Source organism: Alternaria conjuncta (genome assembly GCF_024043145.1).
Source record: "Alternaria conjuncta strain BMP 0040 chromosome Unknown scaffold_9, whole genome shotgun sequence".
NCBI classification, from domain to species: Eukaryota; Fungi; Ascomycota; class Dothideomycetes; order Pleosporales; family Pleosporaceae; genus Alternaria; species Alternaria conjuncta.
Window position 1 is genome coordinate 1,346,350 of NW_026250098.1, and position 25,287 is coordinate 1,371,636.

Sequence of the window (25,287 nt, forward strand, 5' to 3'; positions counted from 1 at the left end):
ATCCAACTAAATCTCAAGCATGCAGTTTGGTCATGCCATTGACCCTGTGCGTGTTGTCGATTCCCCTTTGCAAAGCAAGCAGAGTCGCGCTGGCATCCAATCGTCGCTTCAATGCCGCCGCTGTTCGTTCCTGTCCTCGGCTGCCGATGCCTTCCTCAACCCATCGAATCTTATTGATCATGAAGCTGAGACCCTCATGAGCCTTGCTCTTCCTGCTCGAGATGCCATATTCGACGGAACCGGTGTACTCCTGAAGTTGCGGCAAGATGAGTATCTCAATTTGCAAGTCCATATCGGCGGGTGGTGTCACAGGGGCCGCTGGCACCTTTGTTAGAACATCAGCGGCGTCGGCTGGATCATTGGGCGCAGTGATGCGTGGGTCGAGCATAGTGACGTCGACAGTATCATCCCATTCACCACGGATCCATCCAGAGTGGATCGCAGCAGCAATAGGATCTGAATCGTCGCGATACACGCGCGCACCCCAAAGATGCCTCTCCAACACGACGTGCTGGCGTTGTCGTGGCTTCAGGTAGTACCGCGGCACTCTGATAGTAAAGGTGCAATTGATGGGATTGACGTCGAAACGAGGCAGTCGTTGAGGTTTCGAGGCGTATCCGAACTGGTCATCTAGCGATGAGTTGGGCTTGGGAAGCTCTGTCTTTGCATCGTACAGCTGTGATCCAAGATGTTTGCGAGGGCGTTTCGCAGCATCGTCAAGAACAGGCTGTACGTCGTGGACCTTGGTCAGGATCTTTGTTACTTGCTGCAACGGCTGAAGGTTAGGTCGAGGGGTGTGGTGGTGGTGATGATGGTGATGAGGGTTTCCTCCAATGTGATGGTGGTGATGAACTGATTGGCCTGGGCCAGCTTGTGGTAGACTGGGGTGTCGCCCGTTAATGGTAGTCGAGGTTGGCTGGATCGACGTGTCTTCGTCAGGCTTGTGTTGGTGGTGATGGTGATGGTGGTGACTATACTGTTAGTACGCATCTTGTATGGCATTGAGGGAACTCACTGATGATGATGGTGCTTGTTCCGTTTGGTCCCACGCGCACCGGGTGTTCCTCTACCATCAGCATTCTCGATGTCGAAGATTCCCTCTTCATCCTTGACTCGCTTCGGCTTCCTTCCTTGCTGAGAACCGATTCTTCTCATCATTTCGCCGTTGTCCGATTCGAATGAGCCCTGGCCGTTCTGTGGCATGGGACTTCCCCGCGATGGGGTCGTCGATCCCAGCCCGCTGCCGAGACCGGAGAACATGCGCCCGAATTCGCTCTTGATTCCAGGATCTTTGCCAACGGACAAGGGCTGCGCCGAGGCACCTTGAACAGCCTGTGGAAGCGGAGACGCTCTGCCCGTTCGTCTGCTCGCCTCCAAACCAAAGCCAATGTGCGATTTCGAGTGTTGCATGGCCTCGCCCATCCTGGAAGGCTGGTCGTAGAGCGATCTTCCGCTGGAGGATAGAGAGCGTGCGAGTGGCTCGGTCCTCTGTCGCTCTAGGGAGTTGGGGTCGGAGGTAGGAGGAGCGTGGTACTGCTCGACTACGCGATGGCCCAACTGGTCTACACTGCGTCGCAACATATCCTCTGAACTTTGGGCGCCGTATCGGGGAGCGCCTAGCATGGATGGGGGGTACGGGCCATAGGTGCGATGCATCGGCGGAGGTTCCTCTGCGCGACTGTCATGAGGAGGTTCATGGACAGCACCGGTGGGCGCTGATTGCCGCCACAGACTGCGTGGAGGTTCGGATGAGCCAGAGATGTTGCGCTGCGCCTGCGGTGGACTGAAGCCAGACTGCGACACAGGGTGAACAGTCACGGGCCGATCCCTCTCAGAAGCATTGTGGTTTGTGCCTGCTAAGAGTTCTGCAGCATTGGGCCTTGCGTGATGCGACTCCCCCAGTGTGCGCCGCCGCTCCTCGTTTGGCCCGTAGGCGCTGCGCCGGCCTGGGAACCCGTCGTACGAAGATCTGCCCTCTTGTTCGGTGTTTGCCAGAGGGCCCATCGGTTGGCTGTTCGGTCGGGGTGGGACATTCGCGGCCGGCTGTCGACCTGTATCCTGCGCATAGGGGCGGTGGCCGGCGAAGTTCATGGGCTTGTAGGGTTGTGTCGTTGGTGGCAGCGACTGGCGGCCCGGATCAGGCGAGCCATGGTTGCTGTAGGACTGTCTGGGTGAGCCGGCCGAGAAGGCATGGCCTTCAGATGGCCGCGAGGTATTGCTGCCGTACATGTTGCGCTCTGGGGTGGGTTGACGGCGAAACAGAGGGAAATCCGACCGTGAACCAGCGGGCAGGCCACGTCGAGGCGAAGGTGGCTGCATGCTGTGGCCGTTGGGTACTGGGGCGTTGGTGGGAGGCGAGGGCTGTGATTGCGCTGTTTGGTTGAGCGCACCTGTGTCACCGCCGCCGCCGATAAGAGATGAGATGGACATGCTGCTTCCCGGTCGCAACGCCTGACCTAGGCCAGGAAGCTCTCTGTTGGCGCCAAAGTTGGACGTGTATTGTGGACGCTGCGACTGGGATGCATGGAGATGCTGCTGTGTGGGGGACGATGGAGGAGGCATTTGGGGCCGCGCGAAGGATGGTGGAGGTGGAGGTTCGTGAGACGGGCCTGGGGGAGAGTTAGTTTGGGACAAAGCTTGACCATTGCTTTTGGGAGCGGGGCTGTACCATAGGGGTTCGGAGAGCTGGCAGCGTTCAGCGACGAGGCGCGCGCAGCATCGAAGCTATAGGGCGCCGGGGCTGGAGGGTTGTTGGAAGTGGACATTTGCGGTGGAGGGTGCGACTGGGAGTGATGAGTCTCGTAGTGTATCGGTCGCGCTAAAGACATGGATCAGCACAAGCTCGGACGGCGAGTCGCGACTTTTCGAAAGAGGTTTAGAGGCCCGCGGATCGTGCATTAGCTAGGAGCCACATCTGCGGAGTGCGCCATAGAATTCGCCAGACCCATGCCATCTCCACCGACAAATGGCGCGCACCGTTGAGCAAACGCAGATGTTGGTGTGGCTCAGGATGGCATGGCGACACTAGTAGGGAAAGACTGCCTGCATTTGCCTGCGTCGATATGAGGGCGACAGGCGGTGAAGTGCTTTTTCGCAATTGACGTGTCATGCAGCAATCCATGCAGGCAATGCCTTCCCACTACCGTCTCTTGCCTGTTCCTCGAGCGCCAGACAGCCACGCGAGCGGTGCCACAGACTTGAGACATACAGGTCGAAATGCAGCCTGGATGACGGGGCACCTTTTGTGAACTGGTGAGAGCTACAAAAATTGTACACATGCATGTCCAGGCTACACAGACCCTCCGTCCCCCGTGCGTACTGCGCAGATGTGTTCTCCAAGACATTTGTGGAAATGGTAGCCCGTACCTGTATTTGACCAGCCACCCTGCCCTTGTCCCTCATTCTGGCCTTGCGGCGCATTATTACCAGCCGGTAGTCCTTGACTACTGCGTCGAACGTGTTGTGGTCCTGAAGGAAAGAATGGGTCGCGCCGGGGCATCGAGTACGGGTCGACTGCATACGGAGCGTGGAGTGGCTGTTGCGGTTGTGGTTGTGAGGCTGGCGGGTGGCCTGGGTAGGCTTGCGTCGTTTGCGGGTGGTAGTTCATAGGGCGATCTGGTGGTCGTTGGTAGGGCGGCGGGCGGTCCATAGTCGGCTTGGGCTCATCGGAGAGGTGGTGAGGATGAAAGTGTCGCAAGTACGGGATAGCAGTACACGCTCTCGCTCGCTAGCGTATTACGGAGAGTACAATGGTCGTCGTCGTGTGGAGGGGTGCGGCCCAGAGCGAGCAGCAGTATTGCAGAAGAAAAGAAGCCTCGAGCATGCGAGGAAACGAGAAGGCGCAATGGGACCAAGCGCCACGATCCCTGTAGGACTCTAGCGCAGCCCCGCATGCAGCGACAAAAGCGAGAGCCCGACTAGAGGGCAGGCACTGGCGATGTGATAGGGCTGCTTCCCACAAAGCGCCTACACGCCCACACGGCCACAGGACGTTTGCTCGCCTCAAAGCCCTCAGGCGCATGATGATGCGTATACCAGAGGGCCCCTGGCCATAGTTCGTCGTAGCCCCGCCCAGACTGCCCGCGCTGCGCACAAAAAGAAACACCCATGCTCGTCGGAACATGCGACGCCCGTTCCCATGCAGCCCGTTCCTGAATCGTTCCTTCCAGTTGACCGCCTCGCGCCAAGCCCGATCGGCAGGTGCACCCATCCATGTCCGAGTCCAGCCCAGCCATCAACACCGGTACAGCCAGCAGCTGCCCCTCGTCATCTGAGGCGCGTGACACGTGCCCGTAGCTTTCACCCCCAAACCTGCGATATGTGAAGTAACACCAGCCTCTGCATCCTATGCCGCTTCTCCCCATGCCTGGCTCTCCCGCGTCTTCCTGGGCCGTCTACCGTGCGCGCCTCAAGGCTGTGTTCCACGGCGCCGACCCACGCGTGTGCGCCGCCTTCTGGTTGTTCGGTATGCATGCACCTGAACCCCCCAAAGAGGGGCACCAACACTGTCCGCTCCACCGCGACTAACACGCCCAGGCCTCATTAACAACGTGCTCTACGTAATCATCCTCTCCGCCGCCCTCGACCTCGTCGGCCCAAATGTCCCCAAAGGCGTCGTGCTCCTCGCCGATGTCATTCCCTCGTTCCTCGCCAAATTGTGCGCCCCGTACTTTATCCACAAGATCCCCTACAATGTGCGCATCGTCATATTCGTCGCTCTCTCCGTATGCGGCATGCTCATCATCGCCCTCACGCCTCCACTGCAGGACTCGGGGACCATCGCCATCAAGATGTGCGGAGTGATGCTTGCCAGTCTGAGCAGTGGAGCTGGCGAACTGAGCTTCCTTGGCCTGACACATTACTACGGCCACTTTGCTCTGGCTTCCTGGGGCTCGGGCACGGGAGGCGCCGGCTTGATTGGTGCTGGAGCCTACGCCATTGCGACCAACACGCTCGGCATCACCCCTCGTACAAGTCTACTCGTCTTTTCCTTCTTGCCGCAAATCATGGTGCTGAGCTTCTTCATTATCCTTCCACTCGGCCCGCTGCGCGCTGGCATCCAGAAACAAGGCGACTATGAAGCCATCGATGACCATGGGGACGATGAGGAAGAGGAAGTAGGCCCGGCGCAGGAACAAGACGACCTGTTGTCTTCCTCCATGCACTCGGCTTCAGGGCGCAGTTTCCCCTCTGTCACTAACACCGGTGCTAATAGTGCGCTGAGTAGCTTTCGCGCAAACCTCAACCGCGCGCGAGGCCTGTTCTTCCCATAGTAAGCCCGATCCTTGAAATCTCATCCACTCCAGACTAACGCATCACAGTATGCTGCCCCTCCTTCTTGTCTACATCGCCGAGTACACTATCAACCAGGGCGTCGCACCCACTCTGCTCTTCCCTCTCGAATCCTCTCCTTTCGACGAATACCGCTCCTTCTATAGCACCTATGGCGCTATCTACCAGGTCGGTGTCTTTATCTCGCGATCCTCCACACCCTTCATACGCATACACCACCTCTACGTCCCGTCATTTCTTCAAGTCGCCAACCTCATTGTCCTCGCGTTGCACGCCATGTTCAATTTCATCCCGAGCTATTACATCGTTTGCGTAATCATTTTCTGGGAAGGTCTATTAGGTGGGCTGGTCTATGTCAGCACCTTTGCCGAGATTACAGACAATGTGCCGAAAGAGGATAGGGAATTCAGCCTGGGCGCGACTAGTGTGAGTGATTCTGGAGGTATCTGTATCGCTGGTTTCTTAGGCATGGCTGTTGAGGTGAGTCTGTGTCGCTGGCAAGTGAACCATGGCAGAAATTACTGCAAGCTGCAGTGAAATCCAACTATATCGACTCTGCATCCTATGACTCCAGCTTTCGCACCCCACTCTTGGAAACATTCTCGGTCTCGTTGGCGCGTTACGATAAGTGAGCAATAATGATATAATTTCAGAAACGGAACCACGGTTTAACTTCAGCTATCTATAGTATGCATCCATCTCGAACTTTTCCTCTTAGAAGCCTACACATCCTCACCGCGAGTTTCTATAAGTCACACGACTGCCCTAACCTACTACACCGTATCCATGCAGTTCACAACAAAACCGGCTGAGACCCAGGGAGTCTTCTCAACCCTCTCTCGCGCTACGTCCGACACGGAGTGCGATACGGACTCCGAGACGCTTTTCGACTCTGACGACGACTCCGACGACCGCAAGCTAGGGCAACAAGAAAAAGCCCTACCACAATACCACATCACCGGCATACTAGTAGGATGGCAACCCGATAAAGACTTCATCGCTTCCTATCCCGCACAAATCGTTAGTTGCCCTCTCAATCGTCAAACTACGGTGGAAACTTGCTAACACCTACTCACTAGATCGGAACCACAGTCATGGATGACGGCGTCGAGGTTAATCCAATCGTCAACAGCTCGGTTGATGTAGCGAACTTGCGCCTCGAAGTGAGGGGCAGGTCGGGCAAAGAAGCCCGGGAGAAGTTGCGGGTTAGCCCTGTTAGCATTTTTGACGGGTTGGGGCCGTGGGAGAAGGAGTGGGATGATATGTGTGGGTGTGAGGGGAGTGAGGACTGTTCGCGTATCGATGACGGGGATAGGGACGAGGAGGTGGGTTTGGACATCATCATGGAAGATGCAGACGGCTTTGCCAGGAACACTGTCTGCGATGAAGATAACGAAGATGGCGACTCCGTCATAGATGTCGACGAGAAGGTGGGCGTCGAGCCTTGCGTTGGCATGGAGTATGTTTGGCAGGCTTAACTCGGTCGGTCGGGCATTTGAGGGTGGTTAGGCGTCTGTCTTCACACACGCACGATCGAATTCAAATTGTTACATCCAAAGTGTTTCATCGCTTATGTCCATATTTTCGCCATCCTGACTATGGCGATCCCATGCGCAATCCCATGACGCCGTTCGCCTGATTTCCCACTCCTTAGCGACTTCGTGATACACGTCACGAGCTGATCCACTTTTCCTCCCCAAAACCATGGTCCCTCCATTCGTCTGCCTACACGTGAGCCTATGAGTGAACTACAGTTAGCAACACGACAGTAGGGAGTCATGTTAGAGACACGTATAGTAAATGTGTGGCATGCGTTTCTTTCTATCTCTGAAATATCCTTTTCGGTCCCCATTTTGCATACCAACTCAACCTAATACCCATAGATATACTACGTTGAACGAAGAATGCTTTCAAGTTGGTATTCGTCCGAAAGTACTGCTATCAATATGCCCGCGCAACTATTGCGCAACCCAAAAACCTGGCACATCGCCACGTTAGCCCCAGGTTTCGACAACTCTCGTCTCCGCTTCCCGATTCTCGTTGTAAGTATACTCCCGTGTACTCCGGAAATCCGTAGCATGAAAGAGAGACTATCTAACAAGCAAAACCAGGCCACCAACGACACCAGCAGCAAAACTCTTATCTCCTCTCAAAGCGAGTTAGACACCCTGCTCAAAACGCACTACGGGGATGCCTCATCCAATATGCTCACCACAACCTCTTCATCGCCACAAAGAAACGACAGCGTAGTAGACCTATCCACTCCACCCGAAAAATCTCCATCAAATCCCTTCACAGACGACTACCTCACACCCTTATCCTCCCATTTCGTCGACGGAGAACTAGTATGTACAGGCGGTCTTGCGATCGAACATCCAGAGTACCCAGACTCTTCCAGTGCTTCAGACTCTTCAGGTTCTTCAGATTCCTCAGACTACGCCAAATGGCTGAAAAGGGACGGGACTGAAGAAGTATATGGAGGCGACGGGCGGTCTTTTACTGTGAAACTGGGTGCGAGGAGGTGGAGAAGGAAGAGTCGGGTGAAGAAGGCTGTGTCCAGGCTGAGGAGGAGGTTGCTGTTTTTTGGTGCAGTTTGATATCTTTTTCTTGCTATTCGTTGTTTTTGAGCAGTGCGATATTATACCCAATCAAATTAGATCTTTTCATCGAACATAGAATGGTGTACCTACTATGGTCCTTGGTTGGAAGTGCTTCGCCGCTGTCTTCCCAAGTGGCTTAACCGCGCTGTGGTGGTGAACCGTAGTTCAGATATCCCCAACCACGTATGGCCAGAATCCAGACAAATATTCACTGCGAACATCGTATATAAGCCATAAAGAGCCCTGCATACTTTCTCTTCATTCCCAGAACTATACCATTTACCGCACGCATTCACGATCAACCAAGCACACTACAATGTCGCCAAATACGACTGCAACGTCAGCGTCCACACTTGAGGGGTTTCCTTACCAACGAACCCTCTACATCCGCGAGATCGAAGCGACACCTATTTCGCTTATGAAATTCCCTCTGATGATTGTAAGTATGCGATAACCTTCGCATGTCATCCAACCCCTTCAAAAACAGTATTTGAAATTGCAACAACTTTTGAAGCATACTAACTTCACCGCAGATCGAACCCGAGTACGAAGGCCCCGGAAAGGAAACCGACGAAGAGGTACATACCCTAGAACGCCTCAAGGAGCTATTAGAAAAGTATTATGCCTTCCTAGTCAAAACTTTGGAGGCCAAAGCTTTATATGAGAAGCGTGGGTGGGACAAATGGCTGGTTCCGAAGCCATACGATGCTGCTGCGTGGACTGCGGCCAATGGAGATGAGCCGTGTGTGCTACCGAGCATACGCGTGCGTTTTCCAGAATTCTTCGACGACTAGAAGAAAGTTGGTTACTGCAACCCGGAAAACAAGGCATGAATAGGATGATACGTCTGTAAATGACTTGGGGATTCGCGTGGTAGGTGGGGGCCATCTCATACAAGGGAAAGACTGGATGGGTCTGCAGACTACATTAAGATGAGTACACGCAAAGTGGGTGTGTTAACATCGACGTAGACCCCAGGCTGTTCACCCTTTCTCTAGGTTGACATGGGGGCTGTGCCAATGCGATAGCGTATTGTAGCGCGGTAGGTAGCTGGCATTCGTCGGTTCTAGGAATGTTGAGACGGTATCCGGTGAGCTGGTAGAGCACGCTCATCCCTACACATGTTAGAGGGCCACGAGCGCGATAATTGACTGTCTTCTGTAAAACATCAGCTGCCCCAATGTATTTCTTCATAAATCCAAGCTCAAGTCATCAGTCGGTCATGGCGCGTCGCCAGGTGGTAGACGGTAGTAAATTGCTCTTTTCCAAGACTCATCTAGAATACACATGCCTACCCCTCACATCCATCGCCATGCGCTCTCGCTCTATATTTACAAAGTATCCTTGAGGAGCTTGTTCATCTTGGCCATCTTTGCGGCGACGGACTTGTCGATGGTGCGGTCGGCGATCTCGACGATGAGTCCACCGCGGATCTCAGGGTTGACCTTGGGGACGACCTTGAGGGTCTGGCCGTTGGCGACGTATTGCGAGTTCTTGATGGCGTTCTCGAGGCGGCTGATGGTCTTGTTGTCGAGGGGCTACATTTTGTCAGTTCTTAGGTCCCTGCAACTTCCTCCTCTATTCTTGGGGTCTGTCCTTCCATCTCATCTCGGAATCAACGTACCGCAGCGCTGGTGACGGTCAGCTCGACCTCACCACGGTGCGCACCCATGAGCACACCAAACTTCTCTACGACACCCTGTAGTACGCCCAATCGGTTGTTCTCAGCGAGTGTGGCGAGGAAGTTCTTGACAATGCCGTCCTTGTCGGCGCCGCCAATGTGCTTCTGGAGCTCCTGGACAATCTGCTGCTTGTCCGAGACGGAGAGCGAGGGGGCGTGGAGGATCTGGGTAAGCTTGGCGTCCTTCTGGAAAACGCCCTGGAGAGCCTGGAGAGACTTTGCGGTGGGGTCGAGGGCGTTGGTCTTGGAGGCCGCGGTGTACTGCCACAATTGTTAGCCAAGCTCTTGTTCCCCAGCCATTGGCCCGTTTTCCATCCTCGTATCATCGCCAGAGTGCCAATTGGAGTCGTGGAAAGCGTACCAGAGCGCTCGCGTAGGTTCCGTCGACGCCAAAGAGGGCAACCGGGGGCTTGTTGGCAGAGCCAGTCGGGGCGGCGGCGGCAGCGTAGCTTCGGGTGGCAGCGTAGCGGGCGGCCATTGGGGCGCGGGGCGCACCCGCCCGGAAAGCGGTGCTGAAGGCACGAGCGGCAGACATGGTGGGTAGAGGGGAGATGGATTGCGGGATGGGGCTGCTAAGGAGCGCGGGTGCAGTTGAGGATGCTGCGATGAGGTTTCTGAGCCCGGCTCGGCACTCGCTGAGACTAGCACCGATTGGGTCGCGGGACCTGGAATGTCACCCAACCACTGCGCAACTCCATCACCATCTTCATCGCCTCTTTGGCATCTATTTTTACTTTCTTCTCCCTATCTGAACTGCTGCCTGCTGCTTCTGTTGCCGAGTTACGCTGCACAAATTCGAGAGCTGGTGTGTGGAGGTCAACGTACCTAGGTAGGTATCATCCCACCTTCAACAACATCTTGGAGCTTGATAGAGCCGCAAGTACCTAGATCCGTACTGTAATTATGTGACGGCGACTATATGGCGGCCCGTTGAGATGCGGGGTTTCCAAGTCAATTGGATGCGCCGCGGGCGAGGCTCTCTTTCAAGTCATCCCTACCCCTCCACACTGCTCGCTATCTTGATAGTGTAGTCCAGCGATCAGCTCAACTCATTGCCACAAAATCTGTAATCTCACGAAACCGATCACACAATCCCTCATGTGTTCCTGTTCGCCCACTGCTTACCATGTGTTCCTGTTCCGACATGATCGTCGTCTCTCACGAAGATAGCGGCGGCCGTCCATCACCGTTCACCTTCACCTCATCATAGCTTTCATATTGTGGAGACGCCCCGCCTGGAGTCCGCTATGGCTCTCTCTCACCTTCACATATCCTCCCTTCGCCCATCTATTAACGTCTTGCCTACCTCACTCTTCTATCAACCACCATATATCCTTCTCATACCCAGGTACCCATCGCGATCCGCATTCAATATGGAGCCGTCAGTCGAGCGACCACAGACGCCTCCGCTATCGTACCTCATGACACCACCTTCGACCGGCGGTATGGCCAAACGCGTTCGTTTCAGCAACGTCGAGTACCTTGATGCCAACTCCAACAAGACAGGACGCGAAATCAACTTCAACGAGGGAGAGTCACCCGACGTCTTCTTCCACGAGCCAGAGGAGACCTTCGACTCCGAGATCCGCGAGAAGAGCGACGATGAGGGCAGTACCTCAACCGCAAGCAACTTGGACCTCCCTTCTCCAGTTCCAGCAGACTCGTACACTGCCAAACCTACAGCTCTGGAAAAACATGACCCATTCGCCTCCCTTGCTCTCGCCATCGATAGCCCCATCGCCAACAAGGAACCATTTCCATTCATGAACCTCCCCATTTCCGTCCGCGACATCATCTACTCGCACCTCCTAGTGGTTCCCGGCCTGATCTGCGTCCGCCAAAAGCACACCGTATTCCACGACGAGAAGAAAGCGTTCCTCCACGCCGAGCGCCGCGAGTTCCTCCCAGGTATCGCATACGCACTCGTCCACCTCCATGTCGACGGCCACAAAACCCGCTTCTCGCTCGTTGGCCGCACCAACATCAACATCCTCCGTGCGAACAAAGAAATCTTCGCCGAGGCCAAGGCTGTGCTTTACGGAAAGAACATGTTCGAGATCGTTAGATCGACGAACGAACTCTGCCCTCCGCCCGACTACAGTGTGAGACTGTTTCCCACTGGATGTCAGCGTCTCATCACCAAGCTCAACATCAAGATCCGTTCTTTCTACGATCTTCACTGGTTGCTGAGCGGTGGATACAACGTCATGAAGAACTACTACCGCGGTCTTGTTTCCCTCACTCTTGTTCTGGAAATGGACTCGACTAGCAAAGGCTTCGGGAAGACGTGGACTAGGAATGGTGCTGAAGAGAAGTGGGCCGACTACGTTCAGCGCCTGCGGGGAGAGATGGCGAAAGAGCTGTTCAAGAAGATGAAGGTCAAGGGTGCGGATGCGAAGATCGTTCCGGTCTGGATGAACTTGCGCGTTCTGTTCTCGGGCGAGGCATACGACGGCAGTTTGGCTGCTGTTGGAGATACTGGTGATGAGCAGCGAGCGAAGCAGGATGAGACTAAGCAAGGCTTGGTCGAGGCATGGGAGTTGTTCAAGAAAGGTAGGAAGTAGGCCGGAGGCATTCACGTCTGAGTTTCCAAGACTTGCATCCGTACTATCGTCTAGTACCACAAACGGATCTTGTGTACTAGTACGCCATCTTGAAGATCCTTTTTGGACCTGCGGAGGTCTTGGACGAGTTTGAAGGACACCCTGAGCATACCGGCGTGGAACAGCGTACCATCGCGCATGTGCCGCCACATACATCTTATAGTTGATTTACCAAGTATATAGATTAATAGCATTACGCATTATACCAATATCTACCAAAAAGGTCCCAGCTCCACCCAAATGCCGAGCATAGTCCTCCCAATATATGCCCAAGTCGTTATGTACCCCTATTTCCCACCCAAAATACCAAGCGCCACGCTATATGATAATGCATCAAATCGTTACCACCCAATTTTTTCCAAGTCCTGCAGCGGCCAACCTCCTTACAGTAGCAATGTAAGCCATCCCGCCGCGCCAATAACAAGACTCTCAATCCACTTGTCCAAACCGCTGGTGTGTGTGGATGGTCCGACTCCCTTACTTGTCTCGCCTATTCCGCTCGCTATCAAATCTCCAGCGTCGCGACTTCTCGTTGTAGAAGCGGAGTCTGAACGTGTTGTACTGGCGCTGTTGCTCTTCGGTAGCTTGGGTATGGTGCTTGTTTGGCCGTTGATGATCAAGGCCGTGCCTTGTTCGTCTAGAGAGTAAGTAGTTCCGTCGATCTCTATAGATGATCCGGGTACGAGGGTTGTTCCGTCGTTCAGAACGTACTCAGTTGTTCCGTCTCGGACAGTGTGTGCATACGTCACGCCGTTGATTGTTAAGGCGGGTGCCGCGGTGATCTCTGCACCGGCAGCCAAAGTGGATGTAACGCCGTTGACGACAATGACAGAACCGGATGCACCCGTTTGCATGGAGTATGTGGTCCCAGAGATCGTGAGAACGCCACCAGGTGTGAGGGTTTGGTCAGGAGCGAGAACATAGGCTGTCGTGCCGCTGACGACTTGCGCAGTAACGGATCTCCCGCCGTCGAGAGTAATGGCTGATTGTCCAGCATTCAACATCGAAGTCTGGCCGTTGACGACAAGGGTTGACCCATGACCCTCTGCCGGCATGCTGTAGGTCGTGCCATCGACGACAAGTGTGCTTCCTGCGCTAAGCGTCTGACCAGGCGCTACAACAAAGACTGTTGAGCCTCCCACTACGGTTGCTGAGACGGCTTGACTGCCGACCGTCAAAGCGGGGGCTCCGGTAAGCGCCGGAAGGTTTGCGATAGTCTGTGTGGCACCATTGACGATAGCCCAGCCGTCCGGTGCCATGCTGACGGTGTTCCCGTTGATAGTTATCGGAGGCCCGCCCGGCTTCAACGTCTCGGATCCCAGAACGTAATTTCCATTCGAATCTGGCGTGACGATCCCCCCACCAACAATGAGCACAGGTAAACCTTGCGTCGGAGCCGGATTGAGAGCTTGCGTCGGAGCCTGATTGAGAGCAACCGTGCTACCATCTACAACGATCTGTGTTCCTCCGCCATCTGTAGGTACGACGACGGGCACGCCGTTGATGGTCTTTGTTTGCCCTCGTGTGATTGTTACGGTTCCGATGATGATCGCTGGAGGAATCTGATTGTGGTTCTCGTCATTCGGGCTATCGGGCCTTGTCTGAGTCGGTTTGGGAGTGTTGATGGGGAGGACCACTCCTCCAATCGTTACATCCTTAGTCGCGGTCGCGTCCGGAATGCTCGGTGAAGTCTTCTCACCACCCTGGGTCGGCTTGGCAGTATTATCGGCTGGTCTATCGGGCTGGTTGGGTGTTGGAGAGTTGTCGTCGTGCCTATCGTCGTCGCCGTGGTTTGTGGGAGTAGGATCTGCCATTTTGGCTGACACAGTAGGGTCCACAGCATCCTTTATCGATGTATCCTCACATCTTAAACATCCCCGGACCGTGACGTGAACTGAGGTGGACTCAAAACTGGTCGCGAGATACGTGCCTGTCAAGGGCGACAGGAAGATAGGAAGCGATGATAGAGGTGGCGCAGCCGGTGCGGCGATTCCCGAGGGCAATGGACGTAAATTCGATTGAGGCGGTCTACTGTAACTGCACGTAGCGATGTCCGCGCCGTGAAATTGTCTCTGGATATCTGTGTCATTTTTTAGATACTGAATTAGTTTGGAGGGTAAAGGCACGGGCTCATCCCTTCCTGGGCTTGGGGGAAGTTTTCCAGTATGGGTTGCGATGAAGTAACTCCAGTCTGCGGATGCCGTTCTTGCAGGGGCCCAACTCGTTAAAGGCGCGACGTTTGACGAGCATTCTGCTGCTGTCATATTATACTGTGGCAAGAATACCTCTCGGTATTTATCTACTCCACCAGACAGCCGGTTGTAGATGACATAAGTTGGACCTGCATCAAGGTGGAAGAATACACCTGGCGTTGGCTGTATGGTGAATGTCGGTGTCGAGCGTGTGATTATTTGTCCCTCGTCCAGGGTAAGGGTCTTAGTCTGGTTGACAGTTCGCTCCTCGGTGACCACAGTATCGACAGTGTTGTTGTGCAAGTAGGTAGAATACTCCGTAACAATTGTCTCGGTCACCACTATACTGGTCCATGGGTTGTAAAACTCCCCAGGGTTGTAAGACGTGGTAATGGGACCATACGCTGCAATGATACATCCGGTGCACACACCAGTAGGCATCGGAGAGTTGCTATCGACCGACGTGATGTTCGGGAATGGCGGCGATTGTCCATAGGCAATAGATGTGACGACTGCCGGTGTCATTGGTGAAACCGAGGTACTACTGCTATTCGTAGAACCCGGAGCCAGAGGAGAGGTAGGTATCTCTGGAGGAACAAGGGAAAATGGTGTAGGTGTGTCCCAGGGGTGCACCTCATGAACCCAATCTAGACTGGTGACGGGTGAAAGAGATGAAGCTTGCGGCGCAGTCGAATCATGTGATTGAGTGTTGGTCGAAAGTGTCGTGACTACAAACTCCTTGCCTAGAAACAAACATTTAGTAAGATGCCTTCAATTCGAATCTCGCTACATGCCCTCTGGGGTATGTTAGCTAGATGATCTCGATGGGGAAATGACGTACCTCTCCTGTTGTACCCATTGGCGTCTGAGCCAGCCGCAACCAGTGCAGGCCCGACAAGACTGATAAATCTCCGCATCTTGTTATGAGCCTTCTACACCAAGCGAGTGATAGTGTGAAGGTCAAGCAAGACGTTTGGGACGTAAGAGAGTACCGCAAAAGCGAAAACAGCCAGTTTCTGCCCTAAACAGTGCGAATTCGAACCATTCGATGAAGGCTATTCGGACGCATGATCAGGTTGCGATCCATGCACGGCCCTAGCGATAGCCATGCTTAGTGGAAACACGAGGCACATACCGTTGACGCGTATGACCGCCAGGGCATCGTTGGACGGTGGACCCTCGTCTGCCGTGCTGATCAGTTGGATTTGCATGCTCTCGTAGGTCCGCCTAGAACCAAGCTTAATGCTGACATGACTTGCAATCAATTGTCTTCAACAGCAACCGTGGCAGTCTACAACTTAGCTATCAGTAGCGCCATATGCAACGCTTGTCTCGATTTCCTGGTGTCAATCGGCATACCCTATATCACCTAGGAGATCTGCCCCGCAAGAACGATCCAGCCTTGAACCGATCTCCTGGAGGTCGGAGCGACGAACTACTGGGTTTGCCTTTTAGGGCCAAGTGAAGAGATTGCTGGGCTACGTCTCAGGTTCTCGGCAAGGACAACACGACCATGTCAGGCGAGATAGTGCGAGATCCGTGACATGTCAACTTGCCTTAGCCGATGATACATGCGACCACAGCTGAGAGGTCGCCGTTGACTTTTGGCATGCATGTGTCGAGCGCCATTCAAAGGGAACTTGGAACCGCATGACGAAGGCGCTCAAGTCGTGGCCGCTTGGGCCGAGATGGTGTCGAAAGGAGGCTGAGAGGATCAGCGGGAAGTCGTTCCAGGACTCCGTCATTGGGCAGGATGATGACTAACGTCGCGCTACCCCTTAGCATGCCAACGGATACGCCTCTCCCATGATACCCTCGTATCCAGCTCGATTGACCTTGGAGGCTAGCCGGACTTCCCTGCTACTGTCACCGAATCAGGCTGCACTGCCATGCCAATCTAATAATTAGGGTGGGCGATCGTCACGCGGCGCCCGCAGTTGTTGGAGTGGGTTCTTGGAGCAAAACGCCCATGAACCGCTCTGGCCTTGAAAGCTTCCGATGGCCCTGGAACCGCATTCCCGGTAGCTGAGCTGACTCAAGCCGGCATACCAAGTCTTCCGAAAGACAACTCCGCTATGTGTTGCACGCTTCGCACCCTCTAAGTCGTCGACCGATCGCTGCCAGGTCCATGTAGGGACGTCTCACTACCCTCACTACCATTCGCTCGCTACACCATGCGCCTCACACCGCGCGCTACCGAGGCCCCGGAGCCGTATGTTGTGCCACCTTCGAATAAGTTCGACGGTGCCGATGGGAGTTGGAGCACCTTCAAGATAAGCGTTGGAACGCCAGGACAAGACTTTCGTGTACTGCCCAGCACAAAGGGAGGTGTCACATACGTCATTGCGCCGGAAGGTTGTTTGGAGGGAGTCGACCCTACAGATTGCCCACAACTACGAGGAATAGAGGTCTTCCAGAGCACGCAAAGCACCGGCTTCCAGGTCGACGCGTCGACAACATGGTCGGCGATCGGGCAATACGACGTTGATTTGGAGGATGCGCTCAACTACACAGGGAGAGGATTGTTTGGCCTGGATACCGTCACTCTAGGAGCAGCTGCGGACAGTAGCTCTTCTGTTTCGTTGACGCGCCAGGTCGTTGCTGCCGTTGCCGACCCGGATTATTATCTAGGAGTTCTGGGCCTGGGTCAGGCAAAGTCCAGCTTCAACAGTGGAAGCCAGCCGGTCGACTCGTTCCTCTACCTGCTGCGTGAAAGCAAGAAGATCCCCAGTTTTGCATATGCGTATACGGCAGGCGCGAAGTACAGGTTGAAATCTGTATTCGGTAGTCTGATACTGGGCGGCTACGATGCGACGCGGTTCGAGACTGGCGCGAACGATTTCTCGTTCACCTTCTCACAAGACCCCTCCCGGCTCCTAACTGTTGGGGTGGACTCGATCATGGCTACAAACACGCTGCAGGGCACCTACTCCCTGACATCTGGAGCTCACTTCTCTGTCATTGATTCTACTGTCCCGCATCTGTGGCTACCCGCAGACGTGTGTGCTGAGTTCGAGACAGCGTTTGGCCTGACTTATGATCCTCAAACAGATTTGTACCTTGTCAACGACACGATCCACGAAGAACTCTTATCCAAGAACCCGACCCTCACGTTCAAGCTCGTCGACTCCCTCGAAGACACGACTACAAACTACACCAATATAGAGCTGCCGTATGCGGCATTCGACCTCCAAGCCTCGTACCCGTATTACACAAACGCAACGAACTACTTCCCGATCCGCCGCGCCGCGAACGATACACAATATGCACTGGGCAGGACGCTATTGCAAGAGGCCTATCTCATAGTAGACTATGAGCGCGCGAACTTTACTGTTGCGCAGGCAGTCTTTCCTGATCCTCTGCCCGCATCAGACGTCATGACCATCAAATCTCCGAGTGATGCTACTGCCACGCCAGCTTCGTCTTCATCCTCAGGTCTCGGCGTAGGTGCCATTGTCGGCATAGTAATGGGAGCAATCGCCGCTCTCGCCCTGGTCGCACTTGGTATATTTTTCTTCCGGAAGCGTCGCGGCAAGCAGCAAAAAGAGCAACGATACGAACTCGCAAGCAAGCACATATCGGAGGTTGGTTCAGGCACCGACATTCTCGCTGGCAGCCAGCCGCACAAAGCTGTGGGCCCTCAGGAACTCCACGGGACACCGTTGACTGAGCTTGCCTCTCCTGTCAACGAGCAATTCGTCGGTCATGCGTATCCGCAGGATCAGAAGACAGTTATCAGCATGGCAGATGAGCCACAAGAGCTGCACGGCGAGTCAATGATGCCAGTCACACCTAGATGGCGAGAAGTACAGCTGCCGCAATACCCTGGCCCACGCGAAGCGGATGCCGAGAGTAGCACAGGGCGCAGTGTGAGCGGCATAGCTAGCGACGACGGATACGCGACAGGCGAGCTTGGAGTACGCTCTGGCGTATCACCAATGACACCTCAGTTTCCACAGCACAAATATTAATGGGCAGCACTGGATACTGGGCGGCGGTCATACTAAGGCGTTTGGATTTGGCGTACATCTAGAGATACCACTCATGGATTGGGAATGGGCGGGATTTTGGATATGAGCACACGAAACCGCATATAATAGTAATCATTCTCAAAGGCATACGGTTCAGCGACCGTTAACGTTGCATGGGCCAACCACGATATCCGAATGTCTTCACCAAACGATGCCGTTGCCGTTTGACAACCGGCGAAGCTCCTAAGGGTTCTGAGAGTGCACAAGCAGAATGATGCTGGTGTCTGCAGACCGAATTCACCTGCCAAGAGTTACCGGGTGATCGGCTCGTAGGGCTGAAGGACATGCATTGTCATGACAAGGGTAGCAACACGAAGTTGGAACTGTGGGCTACTGACGAGCTCCATCCGGGAAGTGGAGACGTCAACCATGATGAATTTGATGTATGTGGTCCCAGCCGCGTACATGCTTCGTTTTTCATGCAAGGACTTCTGTGGAAGTCTACCGCTGGAGCATCGCAATCATGATCTTGTAGATGGCTCCTGGCCATTCTAAGAGCTAATTATCGAAAGTCGAATACGAGACGCAGGGACAACAATGCTAGCCATAATTACCACCTGCAGCTTCCCAGGGTGCCCGCAACGCGCTCCGCTCGTGAGGCTGATGTCAGACACCACGTAGGCAGATGCAGCCCAAGCATAAGGAGAAGAACCACCAAATCCCAAGCCACTACAAGGCGTTCGCTGCATGACCTGGAAATGAAGTGCATGGATCGCGCTTGACTAGATCCACCTCCAACAGGGCAGCTGGCAGCTGGACTATGTTGAAGCTATGACGTAGGTGACACGCATGGCTGAAGCTACCATCACCCCTCATCCCCGCGCGCCTCCTCCGACCTAGACAACACACCAAACACCTAACTCCTGCCTCTGCCATTCATCCACGTCAACAGTACACACGTACCCCGATACCCCAAACCACAACCTAAAACAGTCAATTGAAAATGGACAAGATCAAGGAGAAGCTCCACCTTGGCAGCAGCAAGAACAAGACGGCTGAGGACGATGTCCGCGCTGGTAATGTCGGCACTATCGAGGGTAAGTCAAGCTTCGAGTTTTCGATGATCTAATCTACACCTATCCCTCGCGATTCACGAATCCAACATCGCGCCTTCCCGACTTCTCAACCTCAGCCTTACCCAGACCCGCAACTAACCCACTCCACCAGAGAACCGCGACTCAATCGACTCTGAACTCGCCTCGATGCCCCCCTCAGAGCGCGTCGCCTACCTAAAAGAATTCGAAGACTCAGACAAGCACGACACGCCCAAGAAGGGCGGGCTCCTCGAGAAGCTCATCGCCCGAGGCAACAAGAAGACCGAAGACCAAATCGCCGCCGAGACCAAGGAGCGCGAGGCACGCGACGCAGCCCACCGCGAAGCGACACATGCCTCCCTGGGCCCTGGCGCCGGAGCCAGCGCACACTCGGCTGCCGGACCCGGTGGATTGTAAGCGACACGGACGAAACACAGGAGCATGATTGATGGATTGTGAGCGACCAGCATAAAGGTCCCGGGCGAGTATGATCGGCTTCGTGGACACACTTTCTGCCTGATTCGATTCGATTGTGAAGAAGGCTTTCTTGGCGATGGACTGCGATTACATCTACATACACTTTTCGAGACATGATGACTTCAATGATATGGTTATGAGCTGAGTTGTGATCTCATGGCTTCTGCAGTGAGTTAGGCTGTGTGATATGTATCCCTTCTTGCTTCCCCCATATGTCGGTGACGTCGTCTATGATGGCCAATGACCATTTACGCGCGTTCCACTACAGACCACTGATTCCCACCTCATACAAGCAAAAAGATTGATCAGGTCTGCAGACTACATCAAATCAAAAACCTGCAAAGCAGGTGACCTGGCGTCAACGTAGGCTCTAGGGTGAGGTTGGCGTGTCCACGTCTGCATCGAATCCACTGCTGTCGTACGGGCTGTGTGGAGGTGATTCTGGGTTAGAACACCGCACACATGAAAATACGTACACGGCTTGGGGTGGCTGTGTGGGTGGTGGGTGAGGAGGGTATGTGGAGGCATTTTGGTTGATGCCTTTCTCTTCAGTCGGTGTGACAGGCATCTTCTGCTCCTCCTTTCCTTGCTCTTTCTCCTCTTCTACTTCTTTCCCTTTCACATCACTGGCATTTTGTCGCTGACGTTGTTCCCATCGCTCAATAGCTAGATTCGCTCCAGCTAGCACACCTCGACCGATAATGCGGAGTTCGTTGCGGTATAGATATACCGTTCCCGCTACGATGAGTACTTCAGCCCATCCACCTGTGAACCAGCCTGAGGCGCCGGGTTCAACGTAGATCTTGCCATTGTATCCTTTGTTCTTCAGCTCGACGTTTAGTGGTGAATTACCCATTATAAGGCCGCGTGGGCGGAAATAACTAGATGAGGGAACGTGGGTTAGTCATGCTCTCATTAGATAAGTGAGAAAGGGAGGGAAATGTACACTAGGCCGTCTTCGTTCTCGATCTTGAGACTGATGCCCTCTTTGAGAGTCTCCGCTCTGATGCTGTCGCGTATGCTGTCTCTTATGCTATCTCTTATTGTGTTTTGCAGTTTCCTCAAATCGCGATCACGTTGTAGTTTCTTGATCTGGTTTTCGAGTTCTTGAGTTGAAGCCGTCCTCCAGTCGAACATATCGTAGAGGGAAGCCATTTTAAGTAAGGTAAGTATTTGTGTTGATTCGAAGTTTGTGACAAGTAAAGAAAGGCGAGGTCAGCTTAATTATTTAGTGTTGGAAGGGGAAGCAGAAGCGATTTTTTCCGTGTGACAAACATTGTACTGGTAATTGTGCTGTGGGCGAGGGTCTTTGGTCCTGCCTATGGGGTGTCGCCTAAATCGAAAAGCACGACAAAGGGACGTGAACGGATATGGATAGATGAAATTACTGTCGAACACGGGCCCTGTGTCCTACAACCCTGACTTGCTCAAGTGACGAGCTGGTATACTGCAAGTGCTTTCCAACACGCTTCCTTTTTCCTTCCCAATATCCAATACGTATGCGATATACCCCTAGTCATGTACAAAAGGTTATAATGGCCCATAAGGGTAAGCGGCTGATGGAAAGCAGGGTAGCGAGATGCGGAGGACCAGTGCTCTGCCCAGTTGTTGCGTTGTGGTTCAGCGTGGAGCTGGTGGTAATGGCTGCCCTTTGTATGGCCAAGTTCATACAGGAAGACCCTGTTCATCAGGTGCTTCGGGCGCCCCGCTCACAGCCCCGTATACCCGTATTGGTACCTGCACTTCAAAGCTCTCAGCAGGCAATCGTTGCGCCGCTGCTAATATGACACCTCGGTCGTCACTAGATATTTCTTCCAAGAGGTCGTCCCACGAAGTCTCCTCTCCGTCCTCGTGCGTTAGTCGAGGGGTGATGAACTCGATTCTGAGTTTCCACTCCAGACTGACGCCGCTGGTGATAAACTCCGGTGTCGCATTGGGGGGTATCGTCGGCGAGAAGGCGAGCTTTTGCGCAAACAGAGCATTTTCTGAAAATGATGCGTGCACTTTCTTTGTGACGCGGTATATCGACGCATTAGAGCGAAGCGCTATCGCCGGATCGACTTTCTCTGAAGTCTCCAGAGAGATATGTATTGAGTAACAGGGAATGCGTGAATCTGTGAAGTCGATTACGGCAGACATTGTTTCGCCTAACCTGTAAGAGGGCCGCGCCAACATGATGACCGCGACACGGCGGCCGCTGCGAGCAATCTCGAAGCGATTGGCGCTCTGGTTGGCAGCGCCTGTCAAGTTGCTGCGCAAGATGGCTGTATCGATAGCCTCCTTCATGGTCTGAGGCCCCTCGGCAATCGTTGAGCGCCCGGGCATGGTGCCCGTAGGTGAAAGCAAGCCCATGCTAGAATTGTGCCTAGGTCGATCGAGAAGATTGTCGACATACTCTAGGAAGTCGCTGAAAGTGTTCTCTTCCGACTTGCCCGAAGAAACGCCCTTCTTTGTTGGGGAAAGTTTCGCGCTTGAAGAAGGGTCTATGCTGGCTGTTCGAGCTTGATCGCGCAATATGATGTACGGAGACATGAGATCATGTCCGAGAATCTCGCCACGGCCTGTAAGGGATTAGCATATCGACACCTGTATCCTCAGACTTGACATACTGTTCACACTGCCAAACACCCGAAACGGAACGTCCACATGCTTCACTTGTTGTTCTTTGGTCGATCCCGCGCGTTGTGTGCCAATGATGAGATTGTATGCTACCTTCATCGACCGCCCCTTATGCGAAGGTGGCAGACCTCGGGGTATTGTAAAGCTGTACGTGTAGCTGCGGCTTTCGCCAGGCGCAAGCCGTAAATCGACGAACAGAATGGACTGGGGAGTAGTGATGAGCGGGACAGTCTTGGAGCTGGCAACCCCTCGCATCTCTCGGATACTGGAGGGCTCGGAAGCGCCCAGTAGTCCACCCAGCGACTCTCCTATGTTACCCCAACCTAGCGCACCGAAGAGCCCACTTTCGCGCTTTGTCTTCTCTACTCCTACGACACCACCTCCGCCCTGGCCGCCTACTACTCCCTTCCTCTTTACCTCCTCGAATGGTGCCTGGTTGATCAGGGATCCGTCCAGCGTGAAGGAACCCATTATCTGCGCATAGCCCATCATTATCGACTCCGGCAGAGCCTGTCTATTGGGTGGTGCCAAATGCGAAGGTCGTCGATGATGCATCGGCCGCTGTAGTAGACGCGCTGAGGGATGAGCCGCATATTCCGAAGCCAATGTCTCGTTGGAATTGTTGCTCATCGAGTAGAACTCTCCACTACTACGCGGGGTGTCATTCATGCTCGACCCAGATATTATCCTTGCAACAGGTGAAAGCACCTCGAGATTGTGGCTTCCAGATGACCGTAGGTAGTCATGTGGCGGTTGTGGGGAGTTGCGCCGGACGTGTATGGGTTGCTTTGTAGGACTGCTACTAGGCTGCGGATGGGTGGCATCGTCGGGTGGAGGTGCGGCGGGGAACTTGAAGTTCTGGGAGAAGGAATTGGACGGTTTTCGCCCTGTAGTCGGAAGAGCTGGGGTACTCGGGGTGGTCGTGACACCAGGCCGCCGCCTGTTCTGACGCGCGGGAAAGGCAAAGTCGTTGGTGTCGCGGGCTAGCGGAGAGGAAGCTTCGCCAGACAGTGGAGATGGATGAGTCGCTGATCTATGACCTGGTGAAGCAACTGCTATCATGTCAGCCAATGACGTATATTGTATCTGTTGTCCGTACTTGGATATGAGTTTGGCCTGCCGGGCACGACCTGCAGACTGGCTGATCTTCCGTGCCCCCTTGCCGGGCGTCTAATGGGTATGCCCCTCTCGTGGCTGGCTTCAGTTCCCGCATCTGCCCCTAAAGACACAATCGACACGGATCTCCCATGTTTGTGTGTTCCCGTGTTGTTGGCATGGATGATGCTCGGCGCAACAGACGATCGGCGGTCTCCAGCTGTCGATGGCGTATGTAGCGATAAGGCAGGGCGATGTCCGCGAAGCTGTGACGGCGGCAGCTGCGAGGCAAAGGACGAATTGCGGGATACCGAGGGGCGCGTCGACGAGTGGACGGGCGGTAGTTTGCGCTGTCTCTCCCCGCCCGTCACAAAGCCGTTCTGCCTGCGGACCGGGGAGCGGTCGCGTCCCTCAGGCGGGGCGACATTCTTGAAGGTAATGGTGCATTCTATGTCTTCGCCGGCGAACACGGTAGAGTCCTTCCATTGTACGAATACCCGGATGTTCGACGCGGACATGGTAGGGAGGCTGGGCGGCGCGGGCTGCGGGTTCGTAGGCAGCTCATCTGGTACGGCGGTCAATCGGCATGGCGACTGTTAGAAATTGGCCCCCAAGACGACTGTAGTAGCAACAAACTCCAGGTTGAGGGTTGGTGACGATGGCGGACCTCGACTGACAGCTGCGCCGTCATGACAGGGATGTCCACGGTCTAGGCGGCCTGTGCTTCTTCCTTGTACCTGTCCATCGCGTCTTTGTCCAGCTAACTACGACACCACATTCTTCCCCATCAACATATTACACAGCACCCTGAATAAATATCATATGAAAAAGAAGATAAGGTTGTCATCACTGTAAGCACCACCACGTCCAACCCAGCTCTTCCGCCTCGTCACTTACAACAGATATATCGGTTGCTCCGTTTACGAAGACATCAACATGTTCCGCCCACATAATGCGTGTCATTACCGGCATGATAAGGCGCACGATATGATTGCCAACTATGCCACGATTGAGCAGTTCGACCAGCACTGCGGGAGTTGAATCTATGACGCCCTCCTGAAGTTCGTTCAAGCATATCAGCAGCAGCGGTCCTGAACTACTGTCGTGGTTCGGGAGCTCATCCGGGGCTTGCACAAAGATCCATCTGTTTTTAGCGGTTCGGAGGTAGAAATCTGCGGGTATTTCGTTCTTGCGATTCGGGTCCACGACAATACCTGGTGCCTTGAACAACAAACCCATGCTTGTTATTTCTGCGCTCCGAGGATGAAGAGCAGGGCTCACGCTTTTCATAAGCGGATACCGCCACTGCAGTAAAGATTTCGGAGCCCATTGAAAGCCTGGCTGAGATAACTTCGGGTGGCCATCGAAAGCGAAATCCAAAGGTACATTTGAGAGCAGTCTCCAGAAAGCTATCATCCTAGCTTGCGGATCGGATGCTGAAATTTGACTTAACCTGTGAGTTTCGAGGCGTAGTAAATTAGCTAAGCACAATGGTTCATCCGAGAGGATACTTGTGTCTCGGTAGCATACGCTATTTGCTAAAGTCGATAACTGTCGCACTTGGTCTGGGGGTGGTGCTCGATAAAGCAGAGGTTCAAACTGATTGAGAATGGATCGCTGCGCTACCAGTCGTATGCTTGGAATTACGCTCGTCATCAATTTG

General features: G+C 54.1%; 11 protein-coding genes across 11 annotated transcripts; 6 read left to right on the forward strand and 5 right to left on the reverse strand.

Moving 5' to 3' along the window:
* Nucleotides 1-13: 13 nt before the first annotated feature.
* Nucleotides 14-2,828, reverse strand: J4E85_006918 (uncharacterized protein; the record flags this gene model as incomplete). The annotated part of the gene is made up of 3 exons (XM_051471153.1): nt 14-971; nt 1,016-2,609; nt 2,669-2,828. 3 exons carry the CDS (start codon nt 2,826-2,828, stop codon nt 14-16), a joined length of 2,712 nt encoding a protein of 903 aa, XP_051325363.1.
* A 1,534-nt stretch (nt 2,829-4,362) lies between these two features.
* Nucleotides 4,363-6,770, forward strand: BTN1 (battenin CLN3 protein; the record flags this gene model as incomplete). Its single annotated transcript, XM_051471154.1, has 5 exons — nt 4,363-4,465; nt 4,537-5,272; nt 5,322-5,772; nt 6,085-6,312; nt 6,372-6,770. The coding sequence occupies 5 exons, from the start codon at nt 4,363-4,365 to the stop codon at nt 6,768-6,770; spliced, it is 1,917 nt and encodes a 638-aa protein (XP_051325364.1).
* A 468-nt stretch (nt 6,771-7,238) lies between these two features.
* J4E85_006920 (uncharacterized protein) lies at nt 7,239-7,759 on the forward strand (the record flags this gene model as incomplete). The annotated part of the gene is made up of 3 exons (XM_051471155.1): nt 7,239-7,334; nt 7,404-7,637; nt 7,691-7,759. The coding sequence occupies 3 exons, from the start codon at nt 7,239-7,241 to the stop codon at nt 7,757-7,759; spliced, it is 399 nt and encodes a 132-aa protein (XP_051325365.1).
* A 449-nt stretch (nt 7,760-8,208) lies between these two features.
* Nucleotides 8,209-8,686, forward strand: J4E85_006921 (uncharacterized protein; the record flags this gene model as incomplete). Its single annotated transcript, XM_051471156.1, has 2 exons — nt 8,209-8,331; nt 8,426-8,686. 2 exons carry the CDS (start codon nt 8,209-8,211, stop codon nt 8,684-8,686), a joined length of 384 nt encoding a protein of 127 aa, XP_051325366.1.
* A 537-nt stretch (nt 8,687-9,223) lies between these two features.
* On the reverse strand, nt 9,224-10,108 carry ATP5 (ATP synthase F0 subcomplex subunit OSCP atp5; the record flags this gene model as incomplete). Its single annotated transcript, XM_051471157.1, has 3 exons — nt 9,224-9,430; nt 9,517-9,834; nt 9,935-10,108. 3 exons carry the CDS (start codon nt 10,106-10,108, stop codon nt 9,224-9,226), a joined length of 699 nt encoding a protein of 232 aa, XP_051325367.1.
* An 838-nt stretch (nt 10,109-10,946) lies between these two features.
* Nucleotides 10,947-12,137, forward strand: J4E85_006923 (uncharacterized protein; the record flags this gene model as incomplete). The annotated part of the gene is made up of 1 exon (XM_051471158.1): nt 10,947-12,137. The coding sequence occupies one exon, from the start codon at nt 10,947-10,949 to the stop codon at nt 12,135-12,137; it is 1,191 nt and encodes a 396-aa protein (XP_051325368.1).
* Nucleotides 12,138-12,559: 422 nt separating this feature from the next.
* Nucleotides 12,560-13,990, reverse strand: J4E85_006924 (uncharacterized protein; the record flags this gene model as incomplete). The annotated part of the gene is made up of 1 exon (XM_051471159.1): nt 12,560-13,990. The coding sequence occupies one exon, from the start codon at nt 13,988-13,990 to the stop codon at nt 12,560-12,562; it is 1,431 nt and encodes a 476-aa protein (XP_051325369.1).
* Nucleotides 13,991-16,542: 2,552 nt separating this feature from the next.
* On the forward strand, nt 16,543-18,339 carry J4E85_006925 (uncharacterized protein; the record flags this gene model as incomplete). Its single annotated transcript, XM_051471160.1, has 1 exon — nt 16,543-18,339. The coding sequence occupies one exon, from the start codon at nt 16,543-16,545 to the stop codon at nt 18,337-18,339; it is 1,797 nt and encodes a 598-aa protein (XP_051325370.1).
* Nucleotides 18,340-19,342: 1,003 nt separating this feature from the next.
* J4E85_006926 (uncharacterized protein) lies at nt 19,343-19,850 on the forward strand (the record flags this gene model as incomplete). Its single annotated transcript, XM_051471161.1, has 2 exons — nt 19,343-19,436; nt 19,567-19,850. 2 exons carry the CDS (start codon nt 19,343-19,345, stop codon nt 19,848-19,850), a joined length of 378 nt encoding a protein of 125 aa, XP_051325371.1.
* A 430-nt stretch (nt 19,851-20,280) lies between these two features.
* On the reverse strand, nt 20,281-21,065 carry J4E85_006927 (uncharacterized protein; the record flags this gene model as incomplete). The annotated part of the gene is made up of 3 exons (XM_051471162.1): nt 20,281-20,335; nt 20,387-20,791; nt 20,857-21,065. The coding sequence occupies 3 exons, from the start codon at nt 21,063-21,065 to the stop codon at nt 20,281-20,283; spliced, it is 669 nt and encodes a 222-aa protein (XP_051325372.1).
* Nucleotides 21,066-21,575: 510 nt separating this feature from the next.
* J4E85_006928 (uncharacterized protein) lies at nt 21,576-24,863 on the reverse strand (the record flags this gene model as incomplete). Its single annotated transcript, XM_051471163.1, has 4 exons — nt 21,576-22,471; nt 22,520-23,581; nt 23,629-24,217; nt 24,522-24,863. 4 exons carry the CDS (start codon nt 24,861-24,863, stop codon nt 21,576-21,578), a joined length of 2,889 nt encoding a protein of 962 aa, XP_051325373.1.
* Nucleotides 24,864-25,287: the final 424 nt, after the last annotated feature.